The sequence below is a fragment of the Tachysurus vachellii genome, chromosome 22 (genome assembly GCF_030014155.1).
Source record: "Tachysurus vachellii isolate PV-2020 chromosome 22, HZAU_Pvac_v1, whole genome shotgun sequence".
NCBI classification, from domain to species: domain Eukaryota; kingdom Metazoa; phylum Chordata; class Actinopteri; order Siluriformes; family Bagridae; genus Tachysurus; species Tachysurus vachellii.
The window spans coordinates 14,558,418-14,575,050 of record NC_083481.1 but is presented as its reverse complement, the minus strand read 5'-3'; the positions used below and the strand labels follow the sequence as shown (position 1 = coordinate 14,575,050).

General features: G+C 38.8%; 1 protein-coding gene and 1 long non-coding RNA gene across 3 annotated transcripts in view; one reads left to right on the top strand and one right to left on the bottom strand.

The window, feature by feature from the left end:
• The first annotated feature begins 311 nt into the window (after positions 1-311).
• On the top strand, positions 312-14,857 carry LOC132838323 (uncharacterized). Of its 2 annotated transcripts, none has more exons than XR_009647619.1 (3): positions 312-456; positions 11,835-11,934; positions 14,845-14,857. It is a non-coding gene; the product is annotated as an uncharacterized LOC132838323 (long non-coding RNA). The 2 variants fall into 2 exon arrangements; XR_009647620.1 differs by lacking the exon at positions 312-456 and adding an exon at positions 461-536.
• cdh4 (cadherin 4, type 1, R-cadherin (retinal)) overlaps positions 12,234-16,633 on the bottom strand; it is a 180,311-nt gene continuing 175,911 nt past the window's right edge. Inside the window, exons 14-17 of the mRNA XM_060858591.1 lie at positions 16,244-16,477; positions 15,469-15,608; positions 14,960-15,124; positions 12,234-13,989 (exon numbers count right to left, since the gene is read on the bottom strand). Coding sequence (XP_060714574.1) covers positions 13,786-13,989; positions 14,960-15,124; positions 15,469-15,608; positions 16,244-16,477 — 743 coding nt within the window. The 3' untranslated portion in view covers positions 12,234-13,785. The remainder of the gene's footprint in view (positions 13,990-14,959; positions 15,125-15,468; positions 15,609-16,243; positions 16,478-16,633) is intronic.

Genomic DNA, 16,633 nt, shown 5'->3' with positions numbered 1-16,633 from the left:
TGTTATATATAGATATATATGTTAACATATGTACAGTGAATAAATATAACGCTATAGCGGTGCAGAGACGTGCGGACATTGTAAAAAGTATCTTTATACATTCCAAAATGTCATAATGGGTGTCATACTGAAGACTTTTTTGTTTTTTATTTTAATCGTTTTGGTAATTCCCCCCAAACTCCAACTTGTACTTGCACTTTATTTTTGCAACTTATAATATTGCTCTTCTACATCTGTCATGTCCTTTGAGGTTTATCCCCATTTAAGTGGTGCCAATACATCTATTTTCGGTGTATTTTTAATGGATTTTCTCTCTGTAGAAGCTAATATGTTAAAGCTTTATTTCTCTAGATTCTTTAAAATAAAGTACTGAATGAAATCTCTGGTTGTGCGCGCGCTCTACGTGAACGCGCATGACGCAAAAGCGTCAAGGTTACAGGGTCCAGTGGCGTCCAGGTGATGCAAAGTGTACGGACAGGTAAGCTGGGCTGGTTAATAACGAGTTTGTGTGAGAGGTAAATACGGCGTGTTTGGAGGTGAGTCTGGTACAATGAACATCTCTTAGTTTGAGCAGCACTAACTTCTGTTCATGAGAGCCATAAGGTTTATATTATAAGGGTCTGTCTTGTCTTAGCTGATACTCACCTTGATGTGTTTCACCTGGAAGATGCAGTTTGTCACTTTTCATTAAAACAATGCTTAAGGTTCAGAAGGAAGTAAACCATATTTTTGGGATACTTTCAGGATAACAATGTTGCTTGCTTTCTATACTTAATCCCTGTAAAATGAATAAACAGGTGTATAAATATTAAATTGATGTAAGAAAGGCAGGACTTAACATATCTAAGCTGTGGTTGGTGGATCACCCTGTCAGTCAAACTTGGTCATTATTTGTGCTTTTTTTTAAAAATGTTTTCCAAAGTGAACATATTTTGCCATATCTGCTCTACTGCATGTAGTAGTTATCTCTTATAGTATGTTTATCAGAATGTACAACATGTGTTATGATATAAATAGCTTTTAATGATTTTAACAAAAGCACGTTCGCCTCACACCTCCAGGGTTGGGGGTTCGATTCCCGCCTCCGCCTTGTGTGTGTGGAGTTTGCATGTTCTCCCCGTGCCTCGGGGGTTTCCTCCGGGTACTCCGGTTTCCTCCCCCGGTCCAAAGACATGCATGGTAGGTTGATTGGAATCTCTGGAAAATTGTCCCTAGTGTGTGATTGTGTGAGTGAATGAGTGTGTGTGTGTGTATCCTGCCTTGATGCCCGATGACGCCTGAGATAGGCACAGGCTCCCCGTGACCCGAGGTAGTTCGGATAAGCGGTAGAAGATGAATGATTTTAACAAAACGTTTACAAAATCAGGTTGATCGTTGCAGTACTATTACATCATAACAACGTATTTAGAAGACAGTGGCTTTGATGCTCAATAACACATCATGCATCATAACACCTCTCGAGCCACATGCGCACGTGCAACGTCCCCTGTTCCAGTAGCTCACGTGATCAGTTTCATACATGAGAGCAACATGGAGCAATTACAAAATATTATATACGAGTGACTAAAACATAGGCAAGATTAACACTGAAACTGGCCTGAGTTTATTTAGTAACATTGTTTTATGCACTTTTAATAGCCACACTTTAATGCTTTGTATTTGGTTTGTTTACTCGGGCGCCCTCTTGTGGGCTCTTTAAAAATCTGCCGTTTGAATATTTCCCTAGTGGAAACTACTGTATACACAGTGTGCTTATTCTAAAAAAGTACACTTTCACCCCACTTGACTGACCAATTATGGTCTGGATTTAAACCGTAGATCTGTAGTTGGAAAAGTTGCAGGTTTGTCCTCATAATGTGATGTGTTTGGTGCGCCCTCTTGTGGACTGTTCGTGTAAAGAATCTGGTATTTGAGTATTATTTTATTCAAATCTATATTCTGTGTGTTTATTTTATCCCAATAAGTACACTTTCACCACACTTTACTGACCAAAAATGGCCAGGAAGAAACTACAGATGGTAACTAGAATAAAAAGCAGCACTGTTTAGTTTGTATACTTCTTGGTTGATTCTTCTTGTGGACTACTGATTTATAAATCTGGTGTTCACAAGTATTTTTCCTAGAACTGTGTATATGTCTCTTGGTATTTCTATCCCAGTAAATACATTTTTACCCCACTTTAATGAGAAAGGAAGACCAGAGAAGAAAAGGAGAACTTTATGCCAAACATGATAATTTGTTCCATTGTTGTTACTAATATCCAACTTCTAGAAAAAAAAAGTTTGCTTATTTGCACATTTGTTAATGGTTCGGCCCTAACCACTGAGAAACTGGATTGTACTGACACGTACACTTATATATTTACTGACAAATAAAACTCTGGCATTTACACGAGCTCTTACACCTCTACTCCTCGATCACTCAAGTAAAAACCATGTACAGTAGCATTACTTACATTGTGCTCTCTATTATATATTGCATATATAAGACAGTATTATTCCTGAGATATGTGTTCTGGAATTTCGTGTTTTCGTGTTTGTCTTTAGGGATTATATTGTACTGCTACTACAGAGTGATTCCCTTGTGTGTACAGTAGGTGATGAATGGAGTACAAATAGAGTTGAAGTTGATTGAAGTTGTGGTTTTTTAATATTTTTTGTTTGAGGCAGAGAGTGAGTTTTTAAATTGTTATGTAGTCTATAATTAAATCTTTACACTGTGTGATATTAATGTTGTTCTCAGAGAATGTGTCACATAGTAAGCACAAGTGAAGTGGAGATTATGACGGTGTTATTTAGAAAACGAGACATTTACGGAGTGATTTTGTTTCCGTAAGTGTTTTACTGCTGTGCGGGTCCCATATGGCATGTTTGTCTGGTGTATTTTATGTGCAAATGCATGCAGATGTCAGGTTCCCAATAGTCCAATAAGTAACACTTTCTTGACTCCCTACTGCAATTACATAATAGTCTCAGTTTTGTCAAAATAGTTTTCCTTGTAAGTAAGTAGATAGTTAGGCACTGTTTTGTTAATATGTAAATAGCTTGACTGTTATGAATAGAACATTATCAACACTTGGCCTTTTTATCACTTTGGATGATGGGTATCTTGGTTCTTTGGCTCTGTATTTCTTTCCCTCTTCCAGTCTGGCTTTCTGAAGGTCGGAAAGCTGCAGAGGTGTTTTTATCTTGTGGTGCATGATGATGATGATGAGGATGATGATTCTTCTTCTTCTTCTTCTTCTTCTTCTTCTTCTTCTTCTTCTTCACCCCTGCCTGAGGAGGTTGTTGGTGATGTGTCTGTCTTTTTTAGGATTTTTTTTTGCCAGCTTTCACAATGATTGTCATCATCTGGTGTTGTTTTTCTTGGTTGACCTGTTTGATGTCTGCTTGTTAGTACACCAGTGCTTTCTTTCTTTTTCATGCAGGACATTCCACAGTGTTGTATTGGCTATACCAAACGCTTGTGTAATGGCTCTGATAAAATTCTTCCGTATTTTCTCAGCTTCAAAATTATGCTTATCTCCCTTGGACAGCTCTCTGGTCTTCATGTTGCATTATGCTTTTTAACATGTAAATGTAGTCTTTACAGTCAAAACCCAGGGCTCCAAAACCAAGAGTAGACATTCAGAATTAGTAACTGTTCAAACAATCAAACAGAGCACACCTGGGCAACAAGAAACAACTTGTTGGATTCAAACAAACAGTGCTATGTTTAACACATCTTGATGTAAATATCAGGAAATCTGTAATTCTGAGCTTGTTCTGTAATACTCATGTCCTTTGGTCTCAAACCCAAATGTCTATAGTGTCTGAAAACAAAGGAATTGGTCTTGCTGTTCCAATACTTTTAGAGGGGACTGTAGTTTGACTCTGTTTATAATTTAAATACCTAAATCTGTATTCTGACTATGTATATATGCATATAGTCCAACTCTGTTTTACTCTAATTTATAAATACATACATTTTTTGTGGTGCTCATTAAAGATTATTTACACTTTGATACACAAATTATCCTGAGTTTACTTGCATTTGCTTATTAGCGTATGATGTCATCTGCTGATGTCTAGGGACTGCATGCTTTTTCTGCTTTCCGCTATAAAGACTTGGCATCACTGCATATGACGTCTCCTCCAGAAACGATCCGTATGATCTTTTGTCATTGATGGTGCAGTTTGCAATATTCTAATTTCCTTTACTTCATAAACATTAACGAAGCATGCCAGTGAATTATCTGTATAACAGAGCAGTGGACCCATGAAGAAGTTTTCACAGGAGTGGAACAGATTTTTGGTCGTGTTACAAGCCAAGACACAGAGACAAATATTGAATTTTTGTCTCTCAGATGTTGTGCTAACAACCACATTCTGCTTAGGTGGATGACAGCCAAAAGAAAGAGTCATGCTGTGAAGAAATCATCTTTTTCTTTTAACTTGAGACTAAACATGAATTTTGGAGCAGTCTTTCACCAAACATACATTGCAAATAAACAAATCCCAACAAGTAATCATGCGGTTTTCCGCTCGGCTCGAGGTGTTGATTTAATTGACGAGAGTAACCAAAATGCACGATTGAGTTCTTGATGCTGTCTTTCTTATGCCAATCAAGCTATCGTGTGCAGGAGCGAGCTGCAAACTGTCAGCAAACCGGCTAAGGTTTCAAAACCGTAACGATGGAAAAGGTGTAATCACACGCAATGTGCCTGCAAAATACACTTTGTACCTTGTGGTTGTTATTTTGGTTTAATGGAATGTCCTGCTTTCTGTGAGAAAGGGGCCATTAACAGACCGAACGCACACAGAAGATGAATTACAGTCTGCTATTCGTTTTAGACTCATCCATGCTTCAAATGGAGAAAATGCTGCCTCGACATGTACGCGTGAGATCAAAAGCACGAGCAGTAAATGAGTCGATCCTGCATCGCCTCTGTCAGTAATTGATGCAAGCTTGTTTGTAAAGATGCGTAATGGTACCAGGTTGTGTGTATGTCCTGTCAATTATTTTTGACTAATGAGGAAAGCATGGCTGTGCCAATCAATGTGTTTATACTCCATGGTGACAGGGTTGCAGCCTCTGAGTTTGTTTAGCAAAAGGGACACTGTGTTATTGGCTTAGCAGATTCCATTTCCAGTAATGAGGAAGAGCTAGTACACTTTTCAGTCTTTGGCCAGTCTTTTGGTGAGCTTGTGTCCAGTGTAGCCTCAGATATCTGTCCTTGGCTGACAGGAACTGACCCCTGAGTTGTCTTCAAGCCAATCCGCCTGAAGGTTTGATCAGTTTTGTGTTCTGAGGTCCTTTTCTGCTCAGCACGGTAACTGTTACCACAGCTTTCCTGCCAGCTCGACAGAACTGCATTTTACTGGTTGTTAAACACCGTTCTATGTAAACTCTAGAGACTGTTCTGTGTAAAATTCCAAGAGATTGGCAGTTTTTTTTCCCCTTTTCAGATTTTTGATGTACATTTGCATTGAACTCAGGTTTATGCTACCTTCCAGTTTTTTCCTTCAGGTTGTTTCTTCAGGTGTTTCCTTCAGGTTTTCCTGTTTCTTCTCACCTCCCAAAAACATGCTGACAATCAGATTGTCTACACCAATTTACCTCTAGGTCTGATTGATTGTGTGTACATGGTCCCTTGCGAAGCTCTGAAGTCCCAATCAGGATCCCACTTTGTCCCCAGTATCCCTCGGATGGGTTTTGAATCCACCGTAGTGTAGTTAGACCTTCACAAGTGGCTGCTAAAGATAAACGAAAGATTTCTGTTTATTATCAGAGCTCAAGAACTTCTCTGAATAATATAGGTATAAACTGGTCTTCATTCACCAGTAAACAGTAAACATTAAACACACAAGTGCTCTAATATTTGGTCTAAAATTTGATCAAATGCTGTCCATCAATTCTTCAGGTGATAAACATGATTTGTTGCAGTTTGTTTGCATTTCACCATACTGGATTGCGTGCGCTCTAAAGTCTGCTCAGGGAACAGCTGATTGGCCGCAACTGCTAATGAACGTAGCTTGCGTCAACTCAGCAGATGTAACTTTTCCAGGTCTTGCATTCCATGACTAACGAAACACTTGGGATTAAGTTAAATCTGTCACGCTAAGACAAACAAACTCAGCGCTACATTAAAAAAAAAATGTTGACAGCAGCAAGATGATGTCATGAGAAATAGGCTTTCTGCTGATACGCGCCAGAAACATGATGCGAAAGCTACAGAGAGGCTGATGAACTTTCTCACTGGAGATACTACAGATTTGAGCTCAGTTACATAATGGTTTGTGTCTTGGTGTAATCTTACAGAAGCTAATATTAATGACTTATTAAAGTGGCCTGTAAATAGGCAGCGATTTAGTAAAAGCTGTTAAATCATTTGTAGACATTCACATACAGGTTATAAAAAATGTCTAGGCTGCAACTCACATTAAAGGCAAATTATTCTTAATTAAGCAGGATGCCAATTAGTGTCTTTTGTATTGATTTGTGATGGATTATAAGCAGCTCTTACAGCAAACACCATTCTAGTGAAGTGTCCCAGTTGACTTTCCGTTTCTAACATATTTTCCCATGAGCCTAAAATCCATTTATTGTATGGACTGTGTTCCTGTTGGTTTAAGTTTTAAAGCGCATGCTAATGTGCTATTTTGTAATACTGAAATATCAGCGTAAATGCAAATGAGTTTGTTTTTTTAATACCCACCAAAAATAGCCAACAAAAAGCTCAAGATGGCCTGCGCACGATGCTCAGTCAGCAAAGCCGGTCCCAGCACCAACAAACGCAGGCTGCGTCAGCACGCTGACTTTATCAGCACTGAACTGCAAACATTCAATTATGCCGACACTCTCTCTCTCACATACACACACACAGTCAGTCTCAAATTAGATTGTTCCGCCTGATGGGCACAGAGATTTGGTGCGTAATTTAGGGGGAAATGAAAAGAGCATGGCCCGCACGGCTGAAAAAGCAAACTTTATACCGTGCACACTGCTGGCCACCGGCCATGCATTAAGCACTTATTTAAAAAGAGCAGGCCATCAGCAGCCGTAATGCCGTTCGCACCAGCGGATGCTGAGAAGCCTCTTAGAGCGAAACTGATTGTGATCACAAATGACCTTTGAGAAGTACTATTTCTACATCACACCGTCACTTCTTTTCAGCTTTTGTTCCCTGTTCTAATGTGGATAAGAAATAGTGTCATTTTTACTGCTCGTCTTCTCTCATACAAACCGCACTGACGAACAGGCTGCACGCTGGTCCCTCCCTGTTACTCAACATAAAGCACAGATTTAAACAGAGAAATAATTGATTTGCTGGAAAGCAGAGAAGCTGTCTCACAGCATGTTCTCATAGTTGATGGTCCTCTGTTAGTTCAACACCAGAGAGAGCAGTGTTGAAACTGGACTCTTTCCCAGGCATTACTCTAGTAAATCATTTTCAAAGGAAGCAAAACGAAGGTTTTGACAGTGAACAAAAATCAACTTTACTGTACTTTTGGACACATAAAAAAATAATTCATGGCAGGGTGAATGTTGACTATTTTTCTGTTGAATATTTGATCTATTTTATCCTTAGATTTATCCATAGATTGGACACTGGAGAAATATTTTATTTAAAATAATTCATCCTGTTCAACAGCACATTCTATTATATAAAAATTATTTTATCAGACTTATGATTATGAGTTGTGTCCATAATACATGTCCCTGTAAATGAGTCGTTGCTATAGAAACAAGAACGAACACTTCAATAGGCAGTGATTCGCCATGTAGCCGGGACTATATCTGCTGTGAACTTCTGACCACTCAGAAATATATATATATATATATATATATATATATATATATATATATATATATATATATCATATATATATCATATATATATATATATATAGTTTTTTAATTATTATTTATTTATTGGTCTTAGGATTTTTGTTCTGGTGATAAATTTCTACAGCAATTTTAGTAAACTTAAATGTTCCTAATACAGTATGTTCTTTTTAAATGGAACAGCAGACTGCTTTACAAATACACCATACTAAGAGCTTCTCCTCCTCTGATGCGATTAGGCTACAATAAAAGTGACTATGACTTTGTGTCTGTAACATACATCCTTTTCTGCATAGCTGGATAAATATGATTAACTATATGGGTAAACATATTATACATTATGTAATCTTAAATTATATGAAATTAGTTTTAGTGACTTGACATTGCAGATTACTAAATGCTAAATATCTTCAGCGTTTGCTCCTCTATCTAGCAGCGTCTTGTCGTCTCACTGTTCACAGCCAAGTGCAATTTCTTCTTTTGTTCGACTGACCTTGCAGAGAAAGTGTATGAAGATGAAGAGAAAGGTATGTCCAATTACCTAGAATTAATTTCACTGACTAGTTTGGTGTATGTTTTGTAGGGAAAGACAAATAATTTAGTTCTATAGTTTTCATCATTGACCTTGTTTCTCAACAACAAAATGAACACTGCAGAATTTGCAAAATAAAAAAATGCCGTTCAGCTCCTTCCTGCTTTTAAACCAGGGAAACGTTTTCGTTCCTCTTCGATTTTTTTTCATTATTCTAGTCTGCAGCCTACAGTTCCTCTACAGGGCTTTTATCGTGGCTGGCAGACCTGCTGTTTTAATGATGACGAATGAACACAGAGAGAAGTGTGACTTCATGTGCTCGGGTCATGCAGCCCGTCTCTCAGCTCATTTTAATTATGGGGGGGTGAAAGTCATGAAACATTCCACAGCAGTGGGTTAAAGATGTGTCACCAGTGGAATAAGTGGGTGGCTGGAGTGCTTCTTTTCCCTCTGTAGGTTTTAAGTGTGTCTAGCTGTAGGCGGTGCTTTATGATGTTTTTATGTTAATTGAAGGAAGTGAGAGTATACTGTATATTTCCTTTCATGTCATCTTTGGACAGTAACAATATATACTTCAGCTGAGTGCAACCGATTACACTCGCATGGTTTCTTGGTAGAAAAAAATGGACCAGGCAACGTCAAGATACTCGGATATAACTCTAAGTGTTATTTTCTAATATCGTATACCTCAAAAGTATAAAAATAAGTAATGAACTCCCTCAAACTTTGCCTTTGTGACCAGGACATTGGTAATTTCTTATTTTCAATAAAAAACAAATTTGCATCTTTTCATTCACATAAAGTCACACGATCAACATATGATCGTATGAATCAAAATGACCATGTGTTTGTACTAAACTTAAAGCCCTTCCCAAAAGTAATCTTTCGTCCTGTCACTTTAACAGCGTTTAAAGTCTACTATACCCTGGTACAAGAGCTCTGGCTTTATTGAGTTCATTCCCATGTTCTACAGTCCACTGTGCTGTAGATCGTCACCAGAGACTAAATCAGCTCCATCTAGTTTTTGGCTTTGTTATGGCCCAGAAAGTCACAGCCAAAGCGACAAAGCTGTTCCAAGCTGCTTTCTCTTTTCTAGTGAGCTTTCTTGGGAATTCGTGGCAATACCTGATCTTTATCTCTGTTCCAACGAGGACCCTGGCTTTAACGTTTGCCTCAGACAGCTCAGGACAGTCTTGAAGGTACTTGAAGGTTGCCGACTCTTTTTCTAAAGCCGTGACAAATTGTTTCATAAGGCCCAATTTGAAGTGCAGTGGTGCATCAACACTTTCCACCGATCCACCAACAGCTCCCACTTGACATTGTTCCTCCCCACAGCGAAATCTGTCTTCTGTGGCCATCCCAAGTTTGACAGTGTTCCCTGGTGACCCAATGACAAAGATAGCAAGGAAACTTTTGTTAAACATCCCTGGAAATCTATTAGCAAATCCATTATTTTGAAGTCTCTAATAACCATCCATCTGTTCTCATCAACACTCAACAATGGCCTAAACATAAATTAGCATTAAAGCAGTCTGAGTGCCTTCTAGCTTCAAATCCAGAGTATGTGTAGTCCACAATCAGAGGTGGGGTTTTTTCCAGACAACAGATGATTACATAAGATTCTGAGTTTGAACTTAAGTCCATTTACTTATTAAGTCTAGTGCAACTGTCTGGTAGTCTGATGCAATCACAATGCAAATGTCACACTAAAATTCACACTAGATTTGACTGTAAATACACTTAATACAACTACATAATAGCAATTGGAGTGAATAAACATTAATTTATTATTCGTATTGTGCCTGTAAAGTCCATGACACTAAAGACACTACTTACCTTAACATTTTTAAATGGACAAATTGTGAGCTGCTTTTACCTAAAGTGAGTCCTAAGTGTAGGAGATACATGCTTGGTCAGATTAATCGTGAGGATATGGAATTATTAAAAGTGAGTTTAAAATGTCTTGACCTCGATTTTGTATTTAAAATCTATATTAAGTTGTCCGAACAATTAACTAGGGGGGCTTAGTGGTTAGCACGTTCGCCTCACACCTCCAGGGTTGGGGGTTCGATTCCCACCTCCGCCTTGTGTGTGTGGAGTTTGCATGTTCTCCGCGTGCCTTGGGGGTTTCCTCTGGGTACTCCGGTTTCCTACCCCGGTCCAAAGACATGCATGGTAGGTTGATTGGCATCTCTGGAAAATTGTACGTAGTGTGTGATTGCGTGAGTGAATGAGAGTGTGTGTGTGCGCCCTGCGATGGGTTGGCACTCCGTCCGGGGTGTATCCTGCCTTGATGCCCGATGGTGCCTGAGATGGGCACAGGCTCCCTGTGACCCGTGGTAGTTCGGATAAGCGGTAGAAAATGAGTGAGAGATGAGTGAGTGAGAGAACAATTAACTGTTGGCGAACAATATAAAAATATTTTTGTTTGGACTGATTAGCCTTGTGCTGCAACTCTGAGAAAAGAAAATCACAAGTAAACTAAACATAAAAATGTGTGAATTTTAATGTGTTATGGATATGATACAAAAAGATGATACAACATTTAAACATTTGAGAATTTTCACAAGAAATAAAATAATTTTTTTCGCTGTATTAAACCCGAGTCCTCACTCACTCCAACTCACTTTTAGAGCTTGAGGTCGGAAAGCTTTCTGAGTTGAGATGTTAGAATTACTCTCTAGTGTCAATAGTTAGTTTATCTGATTATCTATTTAATCTATCGTATCTACATTTTACATACTGCTTCAATATACCAGTTGTATGGCTGTAGGTGACTCAAGAGATGCCTCTGCCGTCAATTCAACTGTTCTTTCACACCAAGTTGGATTTACTGTAATTATTAAACAGTATAACAGTGAGATGTGTAATGTACATAGCTTAGATAAGTAGTGAGGTAACTAGAGGTGAATTTTAACATACAACCTCAAGCCTTGCTCTGCAAAAATGTCTTCTATTCCTTGAGGAAAACCCCAATGTTTCCTCATGTACTCTAATATTAATCAAGATGACAGACCTTATGTGTAATATTTAAAATGACATTAGAGTAACTGGTCTCAGGCTATGCTGGTTTAGTGTGTCTAAGTGGTGCCTGAGTAAAATGGCTGTGTGTTTGTGGGCATCAATTTCTAGTATCTGGTGATTTTTTTTTTGTGTAATCAGCATAATGTGTTGAAAAATTGTTCTGTTTTGTTTTTCTTGCAATTTTCTTTTTTTTTTTCATGCAGAAAAGATGAAACAGGAAAATGGCATGTTTTTGATTATTAAGAGATGATTGAAATGATAATGTTGTTCATGTTTTAAAATCTCTTTTTGAAATGAAAACTACAAGACCTAAAGGTTCACGGACCATTAGCAATTTTACGAGACTCGTATAAGATGTTTTTTTAGTACTTGCTTGCTTGAGCTTTCTGTTCCATAAAAGAATATACATAACATTACATAAGAATAACATTTTCTGTCTCCATTTTTTCAGGTTTAAAGGAAAATGCTTATGTTTAAAGGCAGTGGTCTGGATGCTGGTGACCCCATGACATGAAACATCTGGCAAACTCACAGGTGTGAACTACACACAGGTAATTACTTTTTTTTGATTATGCTGCTCAGAAAATCAACTTCATCGGTGAAAAACAGCTGAGTCTGAAGATGACAACTTTATAGAATTATTGTATCTTTCATATTAAGTCATCAAATGTGAATACAGCTGAAAGAATGTCGCTGAATCACCATTAATTTCTATTGGCCAAAACTAGAAACTCTAGCATTTCAGGTCATACTTAAATAATGGCAAAGACAAGAGGGACATTATTTGTAGAGTACAACATTAGGCAACAACAATTATTATTTTTTTTTTTTTTTTTTTTTTTTAAATAAAAGACGTTTTTATTTTCTAAAGCACAAATCCAGTAATGGTTTAGGTGGATGAGCAAGTAACTCAAGCACACGACATTAGAAGCAGGTGTGATTAGAAACGCTGCTCATATAGAAAGAACAAAAGAACTAAAATTGAAACTAATAAGTAACATTATAAAAAACACGGCAGAAGAGAATGTAGACTGTGAAGAGCAAAACCGCAAACGCGAAGCCGCGCGCACACACGCACACAATGACATACTCAAAACCACTAGGGCAAAAAAATTCTCATTTAGCCCCGCAAGGACCTCGAGAGCAGCAAATGTTCGGGTAATACTTCCAAAAAATATGTATTTACAGCATTTCTTCAAGTCATTTTTTTTTAACTATACAGGTTATACTTGTTCTGTATATCGTATGTTCTTCGCCAACTACTTTTCACATTCTGACCACAAGGAACATGTGCGGCTGATTAGAGATGCCGCTCTTGAGAGAAATCATGCATGTACAATTCCAGCAACCGAGAAACCTTGACAAGGGGAATTTTCAAGATGAATAAAATGCTCCTCCCGTGATGCAGTCCTTTAAGCACAGATGCCACTTTAACCGGAAGTCTCAGTCTGACTGCTTGCCTGCTCGGACTGGGACGAATTAGAAAGCAGCGCAAAAACAAGGCAGGCAAGTGTCTGAGCATAAAGGCATTCTACATAATATTTTGTCTCTCTTTTTTTTTCTTCTTCAGATTTTGATTTTGGTTCATTGTAAAAGAAACGTTCACAAAAGCTGTCACATTTCATCTCCTTTAGCTGTAGAAGCCGTTCAATTGTTTGGTCTTGTAATTACAACCACATTTTCATACTTCTTAATGGGGTCACCAAGTCCTACATGTCAGTTCCCCAAAAATTAGATGTACCCCTTTTTGTATTTTCTTTCTTTTTTTTTTTTTTTTTAGCACGTTTGCTAACAGAGGAAATTGTCTTTCATCTCCATGGTCAAGTTTATTTTTCCTGCACCATTAATAGAGGACAAGTAAACATGGAGGTGAGGGACCAAGGGAACGAGGGAGTGTACTGCTGCAATGAAAATGGGCTTAAAACAGCAGCTGACCCTGAGGAGTCTCTGGTACAAAAAACACCACGAAAAGGCACTTGAGCAATGACAGTGCTTATCAAAAAAAAAATTCAAGTTGAGAGAGTGGATAAATTCGTCCTGCTCGCATAAGAGCTGAAATGATAGAGACGGAAAAAGAGCACAGACCTTGTTTTCTGTTTCAGAGCTCATGAAGTACATACCAGGGCTTTCGCAACTCTCCAGACAGCCAAAGCTAAATTCACAACGAAAAACTTGCCAGCGCAGAGGACAAAAAAAAAATAAAAACGACAGAGAGAAACACACTTGCAGAAAGCAGCAATGGTCCCTTTTTTTAAAAAAAAAAAAAAAACTCCCGCCGTTTTACACTGTCTTGTGCAGGAATGCTCAGGCTCCTATGGCTCTTCTGTGAAACGAACCGAGATGCTGACTTGCTCCTGCGGGCTCCTCCCCTTGGCCCCTCTCTTATCCCTGGAGCTCCACCCTCAGTCGTCCCCGCCGCCATAGAGGTCGGCCAGTTTTTTAAAGCGCGGCCCCCAGTCGTTGAGGTAGTCGTAGTCTTGCTCTTCGGAACTGGACGAGTCGAGCGAGCTGACTGAGCCGGCTGTCGAGCCGCTTCCCTCGTAATCAAACACGAGCAGAGAATCGTATGGTGGAGCCGTCGGGTCATTATCCGCTGCTCGCAGCCCCTGCAGAGTACAAAATATTGGCATGAATAACTCTATGGCTAGTAGACATCACTTAAAAGTACAGCTACATATTTGATAATTCTACAACATGGCTTGGCACTAGAATAGGAAATTGCTATTCACACCATGCTTCTTATATTATCTTATAATCCACTTCACCGTGATTGTTTTCTAAATATGATGAGATCCTCTGGCTGCTGTTTGAGCAGTCTGAGCCGCTGATTTTCAAGCGACGTTAGCTAAATCCTCTTACCGAAATATTTATTTACAGATTAGACATGAACGCATCTATCACCAGACATCACTCGAAAAAATTAAAAATTAGCTGTCGCTTTGCCTGCTGTCTCTCAGTCTAAAGTCTCTCTGCTAAGATTTTATCTATGAGCAGCTTAGACGTCCTGAAGGACAGACGCTACCAGTATAACAACAAGGTTTACTTTTGTTTGAAATCTGCACCACCATTAACATCAGATTTTTTGCCTTGGGGATTTCTGAGCCTCTGGAAAATGCTGTGTGATAATATAACACTTTATTTGGATAGTGCCAAACCCCTGCCCCACCCAGCATCCTTTGCTACATCTGTCCTTCTAACTTCCCCCTTAATGTAATCATTTATCTATCTTACCACTCCACCTAACCCATCAATCCATCCATCTCCATAATCTAATAATTTATCCATCCTAACGCCAAACATACATACATTGCACCCCATAATATGATTTAGCCACATTAAATTGCCCTCCATCCATACTAGCATCTGTTTATGAGCACAAACATCTGGACACAGGGATGTTTCTGGAATCACTGGGGATTCCAGGTTTTTTGACATCATGCACTATCCTCCGAATGTTCTAGCTGAGGCTGACCAGATCATCCATCCATCCATCCATCCATCCATCCATCCATAAATCCAAAAACCCATGGCCTGTTTTAAGAATCTTGACCTGCATCACACCTTAACTGGACCTACATCAGTGATAAACTCTCCAATGTCTTCGGGATGAGGTATGCTGGGGCGTATGGGATACTGGGACTCCGGGATGACTGGCCTCTCATCTACTCTCCTCACTCCCCCTGGTTTGCTCATGATGTGCTCAAGAGTCTCAGGCTGCTGTAGCTGGCTCAGGTCATAGTCCTACAACATGGTTAAAAATCCTGTAAGCAATGATTCTGCATTTCTTTTGTTCACATCACACCGTTTGTATTCCAAAGTAGCACACCAGAGTGTCTATACTTACAGTGATCTCTATTACAATAACATTTGTGTTCATTGTTAATGAAAAGAAAGCATTTAGTCAGAAATACAGGCAGTTTCATGTTATTTTCAAGCAGTTTAATGTTATTTTCTTAAAAAAAAACAAAAACAACATACATTGTCACCTTCTGTACAAGTTCTTTTTATACCAGTCTTCATTTAAATACGAATTTAAATATGAATTGTAATCATGATCATTTCTGTTGTGTGTACATGAGCCTAACCTGATCCTCCTCTCCACCTCCCTCCTCATCATATTTCAAGATGTTGTCCCTAACATCATCCTCAGGGTCAATAAGAAGCGGTTTGGTCTGTCGCTCCTTTTCTCTCCGCTTCATCCACACCACAAAAAACAGCACCATGCCTGTGGATACACACACATTAACAATAAAAGCTTCTTGACTAGACATTTAGTATTTAGAAACTGCAAACAAATAACAACAGAGTTCTGATATTATACTTTTTGATGGATGATGTGTCTTTTAATTTGCTATATTTTTGTTTTTCTTTTTGTTTTGTTCAATGCAACACAGGGCAGTCATAACATGGATGACAGTAATACAGTACAAGTCTAATGAATTAGTTACTCATCCATCCGCCTGTCAGTCTATTAATTGTACTGTTTCTACATTCTACGACCCTTTTATTAAATTAATTATCAAAACATTCACCCTAACGTATCAGCAGTCTAGCCATACTTGTACTCAACTAACCTATCCACTCCTCACTGCATGTATTCCACTCACCTATAGACATCCATCCATCCATCCATCCACCCACCCTATTCTGTCATAGAACTTTCTGATTGTTGGATGTAAGAAGGCTGGGGTACAGCAATCATCTATCCATACAGTATATCAGTCCATCCACCACCTATCAAGCTCTCCTTTTAATCGTTATATATCGTACTCTGTCACCCATCCATGTATGATATTGATACATCTACTACACTATCTTATTGATCTATTTGTCATGCATCCACCCAGGTCCTCCACTTACTGAGCAGGATTATGATACAGATAAGGATGGCGATGATGGCGCCCGTGCCCAGACTTGCAGATGCCACTGCTCCAAGTGAAGTACAATCTCCATGCTCATCACAGGGACACACCTTGACCCTGATGATGGAGCGGTTTGTTAGGGGAGGGTTGCCCGAGTCTGATACCAGGATGGGCACACGATACACACCTGCCTCCAGGTATGGGATCCTCAGCCTGAGCTGAGCATATTCACCTGGACAACAAACAAACAGATACATTAATAGGTAGCTGGATTGATAATCACTTGGTTTTCTTTTTAGCAATTTAATAACGAAGGAGTTCTCAAGGAACACTTCAGGTTATTTGTCACCAATTGAATTTGTGGTGTTTACCCTTGCTATGCTTTATT